Genomic DNA, 11969 nt, shown 5'->3' on the forward strand with positions numbered 1-11969 from the left:
AGAAGACGCGTGAACACGGGATCCAGGAACCACAAGCGGGAGGAGTGTGGACCTCTTCGCACTCCACTTATTAGAGCAACAGTATTTATACAGGATCCCTATAATCTTGACATTCCTTAACTACAGGAGTCCGTCCGATTTTGCCAACCGGTTAGTTTCTCTTGACAAGGTGTGCTACAGAAGTTCATGAATATCGCACGCTGTTCGTTTAAAATACTTGTGGGTGGGTGAGTATATAGGAAGCCCTTTAAAAGCTTTCCAGCAAGCAGTGGCATTCCACAAGGATTCCCACTCTCTCCATTTTTGTTTAGGTTCGTCCATGCTGAACAAATGAGGTAAACTCTGGAAGTTCTCCGAAGCCCCGGTCTTTAGATATCTCCGAGCCAGAACGGTAGACCTGGAATATACAGGCAACATTGTTCACATCTTTGAAGAAGATATAGAATCAGAAGCAATACTATGAAAGCTTATCGAGATCATCCAGTCATTCGGTATGTGCTTCGGTTCCACAAATTCATACCTCTAAGAAAAAAAGCAAAAAGACGCGTAAAGTGCACCCCATCCTGAAAGGTGAACAGCACAAACGGCACCGGAACGTTTCGTAACATCCATCATTCCCATTTGCCGTGTCAAGTTCTCTCCATCCCTAGGTTTCTACCACTCCGAATTAGACACGAAAATCAGCGCTCATCTCGCCAGGCCGTAATTTGACATGCGTGACATAGCCCGGCCACGTTAGTTGTCAATGCTGGTGCATTCTTTGAATAAAGCCCCGTCTACTCTGCTAGAGACACCTGCCGATATTCTCAGTCTGAATTCGCTATTTCCAACCGATTCCACCCATAGTTCTGAAACATCGGTGGTCGAATACCTAAGGATGTCTCAGATCCTCTGCCCGAAGTAGCCAAGTTTCACAGCTGTACAACAATACGGCCTACACTGTAGTCTGACATATGCGTCCTTTGCAACCAAGCGATTTGCGTTTTTGCCGCCAAAGTGGCACAAATTGGCAAACACAGCTCCAGCATTTGAGATTCGTGCACTCACTTTGTCTGTCACACTACCATAAGAGCCAACGCAACTTGCGAGCCACTTGCAGCATTCCCCAACTTCCTTTGGCATTTCGTGAACTCTCAGAAGCATATTGAAAGCCCTATGTCCTGTAGTGTGAATTTGCCCTTTGTAGACGCAAACCACATGCCGAAGGCCGGGATTACTTCGGTCAGCTTTTCTAGTATTGCTTGCGCTTTCTGGGCCGATCGCGCTTTTCTTTAATCAGCTATTTCCCCACCCATTCACTAGTATGTTTTTGTGAGCTTGTAGTAGATGCTGAGCTACCAATTGCCTCGCAGATTACCTACCACCGTCCGTGGTTATGAAACAAAATATACTGCGCCGTGTTTTTTCATTTGGCTTGCTCGTTCATGCAAAGTTGTACCTGTTCGGAATAGGTGAATCGGCCAGATTTCTACCACCCAGTCTGTCGAATGTTAGATTCCACTTGTAGCTGTGAGCTTTTTCGGGTCATTTATTTGGTATTTATTATTTATGGCATTATCAGCGCATCCTGTGCAACTGTTGTCCGCGTCTTGAGGCTGTCTCGGTTTGGCATTGCATACTTGTCAGAAAAGTCGGGGCTTCCTTGCATCCACAGGATAAATGAGGTTGAAATCTTTTCAGAAGTACCAAGGAGACTTTAGTCACGAACTTCTTGGTCGGATCTAAGCCTTAATCCAATCGAACTTTCGATTTGTAATTTTAAAGGGAAATTTAACCACACCTGATATTCTTTACCGATTTGTTTCGATTAGGGTTAATGGCAAGTTCCTTGGTAAGTGCTCTCGTTTTGACCGTACTTTCTAGTCCCGAGATGTGCGCCGAAGAAGATGCGACCAGTTGCATTACAAAATACTACTCAGCAGCCAGTATGAGCAGCTCCAAGTCTTCTTCCCGCTTCCGCTTGGGTCCCCCTCTTCCTTCAGAATTGATAGATGAACTTGATCGGGTGGCAGAATCGGCCATGGGTATTTGCCCATCACTCTCATCGACTCCAGAAATTAGCGCTGCAGGTGACGCTTCCCATCTTGGTTCTCAAGCCTATGCCAGGTGTTTGGTATATAAGAACACAGTAAGTTGTTTTTTTTACATGTTTCAAGCGAAGATCCCAATATTTGTAGTTCATAGTGTCCGTATTGCAAAAAGTATTTCATCCCCGCAGAACTTGTCTCTCACCCATAATTATCGAGGCTTTAAACGAACCTACTGGCCTGTAACGTATCAACCTCATCTTGGTGGTTTCCGTTCTTTACAGATTAGTTTAGCAAAATTTTACCGGGAAGATGTACCACTGAAGTTTGACTTTATGAATCTGTGAATTCACTATCTAAGCTGCATCACCATCTGCTAGCGTGTTAGTTATACTTTAGTTTGGTTACAGCTTTCGGAATCTGAGTTTCTTTCATGTTCGTTTTCATACAGTACCGTCGGACCCCGGAATTCCTGTGGCGGTTTGCCCGGGCAATCTATCTTGCCAGTCAAGATGCTGTCGCTGACGACGATGATCCCACAGCTACTTTTCGCGATTCCGAAGTTACTAGTGAAGTCGCCTCTGTTTCCTCCCAGTTACTTGACCCTCGGAGTTCGAATGACTTAGCTTACGAGTTGAACAGTCGACGTCAATTTATCGAACGCGGTTTGGCTACTGCCCGCCGAGCCTTGGTTCTAGCCAGACGCGCAGAGAGTCAAACTGATCTGATGCTAGGATCCAAATCCACAGCCGAAATGTACAAGTGGCTTGCCGTATTTGTGGGCCTCGCTTGTGACTTTTGTGGGATACAGCAACGGATCAGTTATGGTTTCGAATTTAAGGTTGGTTCAACAGTACTCCCGTTCAAACAGTAGGCTTTCTCGAAGAGGATTCATTAGTGTTTTCTGTCAGTTTTTAATACAGTTACCTATCTTCACTCTCACTGGACTTCGGCTATTTTTTTCATTATAAGTGATTTTTGTCCCTCTAAGAAAGGCCATGAGGTGAACTATCACGATTAAAAACACCCCTTACAGGTGTAAATAACTAGACCAACCGACCCGGCACTTTTTAAGGAATGTATCTGAATATGATGGATATGTGATGTAGATATGAAATACAGTTCAACTGGTGATGTCGTGACACACTTTCCCTAGCTTTTGCTATCAGAAATCCGGCAACTAATCCTGTTGGGAACTTGACGGGGATTTTCCGATATATCCACTATCGGTTACCATTGTCGTATGTTCGATGTAGAGGCGTTCAATCGCATAAGCTAGTTGACTCCTGTGATGCGCACAATTACGGCTACCCATTGTCTTTTACGTTTCACTTCCGCTCTCGACATGGGGTCTTAGAACTTGACATGTGCCTACCTACATTCGCACAACTACCAAATACGTGCAGACTTCGGTCATCCATTGCACAAACCCGTAGGACCATCACGTCAAACACTTTGGGGGTGCGACGTGTTACGGTCAAAAAGTGTTGGGCTCAGAACTGAGTTAGTAGTAAGTAAACTGTCGATTACTCCTGACTATTGAAGCATGCTGTTTGGATATCGTGTCCGCCAGGTCATTCATCTACTTCCTGTTTTTCCGTTTGATTTTTCGCCCGTAGTTCCTCGATAATATGAAAGCTATGGCTATTCCATACGTTAATTTCACCATGGCTATCCACTGGTCCAACACAACAAATGAATGTTGTGGTACTTTAACCGCGGTTTTATAAAATAGTCGGTGTGTTTGGATGTGTTACCGTATTCAAAAACCACACCCACATTTTATCTGCCGATAGTAGTTAACTTTTGCTGCTCACCACCTGTAAGTGTACTACCTAACTTAGTTGTTTTCGTCAAAATTGCCCTCTAAGTTCCACAGAACAGCAGATGCCTCTTCCAGTGAAAACTCTTCCAATAGTCCTTTTGGGTAAGACATTGCGCTGTCCGTACTTCGCAGGCCGTACTCTTGCTTATTCCACTTCCATTTGCATTTATCCTGTAGGTGGATTGCGTTCAAATTTTCATCACCGTCTAGTTCCAGCGAAGGATACTTTCATGTGATTACTGAACGTGGCTGACGCCTATGTTGAAATTGAGTCCTTCCCTAAACATTTCCCCGTGATTATCATGGGTTCGAATCGAATCCATATCTGCGCACAACTCGTGGGGTCATACTCCGACCGGAATGTCACCTTAACTTGTGTTAGTCATAGTGACATTTTACACCCCAGTGGGATTTTGTTTGATGTTCCCACGGTCCCGTTCATGTACTTTCAACAGATACGTTCAATAGCTACCTAGACTTAGACATACTCTCTCCAGTTTTGAGAAGTGCGAAAGGTCTCATGTGTATAAAAAAATAATGGTGTACCTACTGTGTCCCTTTTTCAGCCTACCTTTAGCCTTTCGACTGCTTTTGGCAGTATCTCAGTCTTCATGCCTCTTCCGATATGCGTAGCAGGTGTATGGCAAAAGGGTACCACAGTGGGATTACATCGCTCAATTCCTATGCATCAGGCTTTCTTTCCAAAGATTATATCTCCCAAATAAAGGATGCTATTCGCGTTTGATATTTTAGTTTTACTTCCTTAATCAATTCAAGCCCTGAAGATAATGCGAATCAACCCCGAATGTTCCACTTTTACTGGAAAATTTACTTGGCCTTATTTTTTATAGGACTTAGTGGACAAGGCCATTGAACTGAATCCGGAAGATCCCGAAACTCACTACCTGAAGGGACGATGGTGTTATCAAGTGGGTCTTTTATCTCTTCCCTGGCTAGTTATCCCTACCCCCATACTCACTTCCTTCAGTTCGTGATATCGCACAGGCGATCGATAATTTTGTCTTCATATCCACCCTTAGTTTTGCTTTGATTTGTCGAATTGTTACTTCAGCCCAGCCTACACAGCTAGTTGAGCTATACGCATTAATTTTTCCCACAAAAATACATTGCGTGAGGTTTTCACTCCGCTCCTAAAATATCCCTGATTCAAATCTTAGGCACTTAATTTCCTGTTATCCGTCGTGTGGCGTTTTCTTTAAGTTAGTTAAATTACCGTGTGTCTGTATGCGGGAGACAGAGCGCCACTCGTTAGGTCACTGCAAACTTTTCAACGGCCGTAATCTGTCTAATCAGTATATTGAAATATCTCGAAAATTGTCCAAGTTGATGAATACTATAAACAGGAGATTCATCTGAGACTTAACTGAGTTTCCGTTGTAACCAAGCTGTCTTGCAAATGAGTGTTTTCGTGAATCAGATTAGGTTCCTCATATGAGGATGCTGCTCGGTGCTAGGGGGTCCAAACGCTCTATCAAATGCAGCCAAACTTCTGTCACCCAGCACTCCCAGTGTTAGTTAGTCGATCATCGGGACCCCAGTGGAAGTCATTCCAACACGAGCTGCTGAGTCAGGCTGTTGAGCGTAAGCATTGCTTGACGTAAAGTCCAGTTGTTTGACGGAGCTGGGATCGTACAAGTGGACTCCTGGCAGGCAACAGACACCAAACCCATGGACTGAGTCTAAGCTAACTATTGTCCAGCTTGTCGGAACGTGCGGACATTAAGGTGTACGGCTTCCCATAGATTTAAGTGCTATTGTTGACTAACGGCTTGGACCATAGTGGCTTGAAGCACTGTGCACTTAATTTGCCGTTGTTACTATTGTAGGGTGGAAACTCTTACCATTGGGAACCCATGAACTCGCCAAAGCCAAAACAAACAGTTGGTGACCGCTGCTTCTACACGGTTTCGTAACTTGACCTGATCATGTCCCATGAAGATCCAAGAACGGATAAATGATATTGCTGATAATTCAGACACTATTTTGAATAAAGCTGATGGTACTCGAAAATTCTAGACGGTCAGGTATACGGAAAGCATGCGTCTGCTTGCAACACAGGGTGTCATCAACAACATAGTCCGTGTGAAAACCGTTCAAATAGCCCGAGTTGATAAGACTGGACCATCCTCTTTACGACCTGGGTGTGGTCCACTGATGGCTAGCTTCAAATTGGCTACCGACATCCTACCTCACCACCTGCACATTCCTTGTTTCGGAAACAAAGACGTAAACCAGTTCCGTTTAAACTTAAGGATAGAAAACACCCGCCCCCTCCCAAATATTGGGTAGTTTCTTACGTCACGAAGAGACTGGACAATGCCGTGGTGAAACGGTCTGCACACCTCATCAACCCATTGAGCTATACTGGCGGGTGTCCCCGTAACACTCACAGAGTCTCACACCAGGTTAGTCAATGGCTAGAGGTCTGACGAACACAGTCTCCTGGTCCTCCAAGATAGGGGTTGGAACATGTGGGGGCTTGCTCCGTTTAACTGGTAGTGCATTTGCATTTCTCGCCAAACACCGCTGCCTTGTGGTCAAGCTTCTGAGCCAAAGGCTTTGGTTGAGGACCCTAATCGTCCTCCTGGCTAGGTGTGGGTGCCCTGGTAGTATCCCACCCCACGTACAACCTGTATGGCAGCGAAGCATCGGTGTTGAACACTGATGTCATGCTGTCGATGTTGATGATAATGAGGAGGAGTTGCTCAAGTCTCCGTGAAACCCCTTTCGCGAAAATTGCTTCTCCTCCTTGGGTGAGTTTCACTGTACACAGTCGTCCGGTGCGTAGTTACCATGCCACCAAAAGAAAGCACGAGGTCTGGGATACTTCCAGGTAGTCCGAGCCTAGACGGGGGAAGTCGAGAGGCGGAGATCGGGTTCGAACCGCGACCTTCCGGTCAGTAAGTTCACGCCCTAACCACTGAGCCATCTCGTGTACACAATATTCAACTCAGTAAGCAACCACCTATTCTCTGCAGAGATGATTTTGAATAATTTCAGTCACCGTCCTCCGATATGACTGTTTCTCACATGGAGACCATGACATGTTCCTTTTGCAGGTCTACAATCTGTCCTGGGTAGAGCGACAGTTTTCAGCCAGGTTGTTTGCCACTCCACCAACCGCAACACTCGAAGAAGCAACAGACAGTCTTCAGGAAGTAAGTTGACAATTAGCGATTCCCAGCTATTCGCACTTTTTTAATCGACATCTTTCCTACGTGCATATGGGGTTCCAATCCAATCCTGAGTAGTTGCAGGCTTCGCTTGATTTTGCTCAGGTGCTTTTAGAGCCCTGATGAAATTTTGTTTTTCGGTTTCAATAGAATTCTAGTCCATCTGGAACACCCCTTCGATTTGATGACTTGGCTGGATCTCAGAGGTGTGGCTTCTTAGAAAACCCGGGTACTCCAGTGTCACCTGTAACTATCAGGTATCGGTTTTCTTGTGTATCGCAATACACCCCATTGTGTGGGAACTGCATGTCTTATCTAGACTCCACACACATGCCTGTCATTTTTTGCACCTAACTTCTGACAATCGAAAGTCGCTGGTTCCCTTTGAGGTAATTGAACCCAATGACTGTTAAGCCTTCTGCAGAATATTCGTTTCCTAGTCCCCTATGGTAACACGATAGTTCCGCTTGACATTCGTACGAATATAAGTAGTCTTTGTTTCGGGTGGTTAGTAATGGGTTTTTTAAACGCATCGTACCATTTCTTTCTGGGTGGATTTCATTGCATTCTTCCCTGCACTGAAGTATCCCATAACTTGGATCTTACCTACTGAAGAAATACCAAAAGACTATACAGAACAGTTCAAGTTAGTGAGATACCGGCGCAAAGGCATCAAATTTATCACCATATCTGGCTTGATTTGGTCGCGACATTGGAAGGCACAAACGGCATGAGTAAATTATGTGGGGTCTGCTATCTTGTGCGGTCTGATGAATCTGTTTTAAAAATTGCTCTCCTAAACCAATACAAAGCGAGTGTGAAAACCGGGAGAACCTAATTGTATATGAGCAACGGTTTATGCCACTTCGCATAATGCAACCCTGTGAATGTTGCAGTCCATACTGCATCTGAGTTGCAACATACTGAAGCTCAGAGTTCTTCCGATATTCGAGCAGTCGCTGTTTGCCCATCTAACGGGAACAAAGTAGTGCACTTTATACATATATATATAACCTGTGGAATTCGTTTCGTCCAGCTGTAGCACCCTTTCGTTGTCTAACTGCCATGCCACCAGAAGGAAACACGAGGGCTGGGATACTGCCAGGTTGCCCAAGCCTAGACGGAAGTCCAGAGGCAGAGGTCGGGTTCGAACCACGGACCGGTCAGTGAATTCGCCCTGTAACTGCTGCGCCATCTCGTCCCGGGAATTCTTTTGCTAACGTTTCGTTACGAATCACGATGACATTAGTGCGTAGCGCGGCCTACCACTAGCCTACGACCTCTAACCACTGCGCCATCTCGCCCCGGGAATTCTTTCGCTGACGTTTCGTTACGAATCACGATGACATTAATGCGTAGCGCGGCCTACCACTAGCCTACGATACTTCGATGGTCTCACCTCAGTTGATGACCAAACGTCCACGGCGGAAGTGTCCAGCTCATTGAACAGAGCAAGAATTACGTGCACAACCTGGGATGCTAACTTCAAGCTAGGCCATAGGATACCGAACATAACCAGTGGCCAAGCTTGTCGCTATTTCATCGTTAAGCTTCACACAAAACAAGTGATTGGTTTGCGTAGTTGAAAAAACGTTCAGTAAATAGACGTGACACACTGCTCATAAGGTTGCTGAATATTAATAAAAGAGACAGTTTTTTCTCCCGTGAAAACCAAATTGGTATGCAAACGAATGTACTTTGCTAGCATCTACTGGACTTTCAAGTGGCATTTCATAAACATGCGGACACGTGAGTGTACATTAATCAAACAGGACGGACGAGGATTCTGATAGCTACTGAGGGGATTTTGGTGTAGATGTGCCTCGGAAGGTGGCCCTTGGCCCGAACTAAGGTTCAGTATGAGGTTCAAACAATGTCTTTACCAGGTAGTTTTCCCTAACTTTAGTACAGCTGAGTGACTCTATATGGTCTTCGTTTAATGAAAATGTGCTTCCATTTTTAATTAGGATTAGATTTCGATCTCTGCCGAACGAAGGAATCGTATCTATTATTATTGACCATTGCTTCCAACTCAACAGAAGTTGAAAACTGGAAGGACCACCACAGTTACCCCTACCAAAAATCAATCACGGACTGAAACAGCACGTGATTTGAGATAACTTTTGGAGAGCAGACTGAGAAACCCAAGGTCCGTAAACCGTACTTTCGATGTGCAGCACGTCATCAAGAAAATCAATCAAATTCGGACATGATGGAAAGACGAATAGCCTCGCACAGCCACGCTTTTGTATTTTAGTGCTTAGATTCGGGAAGTGCGGTTTTGCGAAATAGCCTGACCAAGAGCCCTCCATCTGCGTTGAGATCAGATACTCTTCACTTGATTTTGGCAATCCTTCATTCGATGGACTATCTGTTTAGGGAATTTCGTCAAACTGACTTACAGTCGAAATAAACTCTTCGTTGTTTCTCTGCAGTATTGTAGCAAGCTCCGTACTGGTCCTATAAAATATGCATACCGTCCACTGATCCCCTTCCCGTTCATTATTAGACTCCCTAACTCCCTGAAGTCTAAATGTCGTCGGTAGTTCCATATGTCCCATATTAAGCTACTGTACACATCAGGTAGTAATGCGAGCTGGACTGAACTGTACTACTTATAGCTGCGCTTTTAAGATCTCAGGCACATTGTATGGCGTTTTATGGCTGCGATTGGATGTGGCCTGGCTACTTCCGGCTCTACAAACTATATTGCATCATCCATTTGTTCACTCTCGACCCCACACAATCCATGGCTAACTTCATCCAAGCAGGAAATCGAGTCCATGGTGAAATCTAGGACTCGAATGTTAGACTTACTACTGATAGAATATGTCGATAACCATTGTGGTCATGTAATCGTATTTCCTTGTGATGGGACCAGTAGTCTCCCAACCTTACGAGGACTCCTTTGTCAACAGCATTCCGTATTGACAAGCAACTAATACCTTCTCACAACATCCATCACTTCTATGCAGCAAATTTGTCCGCGAAATGTTTTTTAAAGTTTAGTTGGTTGATCATTCGATGGTAAACTATGGATCTGTTGTTCCCTATCTTGTAACCTAAAACAGGTGTTTTTTTTAAAAAAAAACACCGGTCTTCCTACCTTATGAAATTGATTGAGTCTGCAGCGTAGCGAGAAGACAGCATTGAATGATAAGACAACCTTCAAACAAACGTCAATGTACAACCATCCACGCTCACTGCGAACGTTAACTGTAACCTAAAGTGTTTTTTTAAAAAAAACACCGGTTTTCCTACCTTATGAAATTGATTGAGTCTGCAGCGTAGCGAGAAGACAGCATTGAATGATAAGACAACCTTCAAACAAACGTCAATATACAACCATCCACGCTCACTGCGAACGTTAACTCAGCACACAGCGTTTCCGATATGCCGTGGGATGTCGCTTACAGATCACAGATAAACCAGTAGCATAACACCATTTCTTCCTCCATATCTTTGTTCCCTTATGTTCACCTTATACTGGTACAGAAAGAGTCGTTGGCCTTGCTGTTGACCATGAATAGAACATAATGTTTTTAGTGTTGAACCTCCACCCTATCCGTTTTTTCCAGGCGGAACGCCTCAAACCAGATCACTATGCAGCCAATCAGTTGTACCTCGCGAAGTGTTGCATCAGTCGGTGGGAATACAAGGAAGCGGGTGTCTGGCTAACAAAAGCACGAAAACTGCTGGAGTTGAACCGTCACCCTCCACCACACCTGGACACTCGAGAGGTATACGATGAGATCCTGGCACTAACGGTCAAATACGCTAGCTACTGTTCCCAATGATTTGTACATGACTTACTTTCTGACGGTCTCAGATATGCTCTTAACCAGATAACTAGGTGATTTTCAATAATATAACAACTCACTTATTTCACATTCTCTTTTTGTTTTGTTGGAAACTGGAGTAATTTGGTGCTGCACACTGTTGGACAGAGGTGGCACAGGTTATAAGAGCAGACATTCAGGAAACGTAGGTATCCCGTGGGTTATCGCCTATCCTCACCTCCCATTGGAGAGATGAGCAATTTTAGGTTGGTCATGGTAGCCTTTTATGGTTACCACCGCTCACCGGATGAAACTAACTGCACGTGCGTTCAACATTTCCGTACATTCTAAATTGTGTCATGACGCAATTGGATGTAGGGATGCTGGGTTGTCGGGTTTCCTTGTGAGGATCCCAAGACAAATCATAGTTGAGCCACCGCGGCTTTGCAGGTAGATCCAGGTCATTTTTTAGTCCTTAAGGCATCCGAACAGCTGCGGATAATTGATAACTTAATATATTGGTTCCGCACCAGTTTAAACAACTTCTGGCCTCCTTTGTCATACTGGTCAGTGCTGTATGTTATCCTTATTACTCTGCAAATTTTGGAGTTATATTCATTGGCCTGTTGTGAAAGTCTTGAAGACGTTACCGTTAGATACTCTGCGTTGTGACCTGCGGAAGCAGTCAGTGAGGGATTTCAGATGCTGCCAGTGCACCGCAAGACAGTAACCCACCACCATTTTCCAAGCGTTATCTGCGCTCAGCATTCAACCTTGTGTAACTAATATACGGTGATTAGGAGTCAGATTACTTTGGTGTTCCATGGATCGTCCCATTTTCCGCCTTGTGTACACAAACCGAAGGTGAAAAACAAAGTACACGTGTGATGGAACGATTGTCAAGTGAGCGGTTCATCACAAAAAGAAAAATTCCATTGTTTGCGGGAAATTTGGCCTATCGAGAGGGAACTAATGCAGCCGTGTGTAGCAAACCATAAATAGAAAAAACACCAGTGTGCATTGTGATGAGATTCCGTACAGGAGTTAAACAGTGGAGAATGTCAGCAACGGCCGGACGAATGTGCGTCACAGTGAGAAGCCGGACCCAGGCATTCGATATCCAATAAAAATACGGCACTCAATG

At 44.6% G+C, this 11969-nt stretch overlaps 1 protein-coding gene across 1 annotated transcript in view; it reads left to right on the forward strand.

The window, feature by feature from the left end:
* T265_04328 (hypothetical protein) overlaps window positions 1–11969 on the forward strand; it is a gene marked incomplete at both ends in the record, with an annotated part of 57569 nt that overhangs the window by 5318 nt on the left and 40282 nt on the right. The window contains 4 exons of the mRNA XM_009169037.1: window positions 1864–2128; window positions 2479–2868; window positions 4704–4781; window positions 6933–7031. Of these exons, the coding sequence (XP_009167301.1) occupies window positions 1864–2128; window positions 2479–2868; window positions 4704–4781; window positions 6933–7031 (832 nt within the window). The remainder of the gene's footprint in view (window positions 1–1863; window positions 2129–2478; window positions 2869–4703; window positions 4782–6932; window positions 7032–11969) is intronic.

This window comes from Opisthorchis viverrini, assembly GCF_000715545.1.
Source record: "Opisthorchis viverrini unplaced genomic scaffold opera_v5_70, whole genome shotgun sequence".
Taxonomy (NCBI): domain Eukaryota; kingdom Metazoa; phylum Platyhelminthes; class Trematoda; order Opisthorchiida; family Opisthorchiidae; genus Opisthorchis; species Opisthorchis viverrini.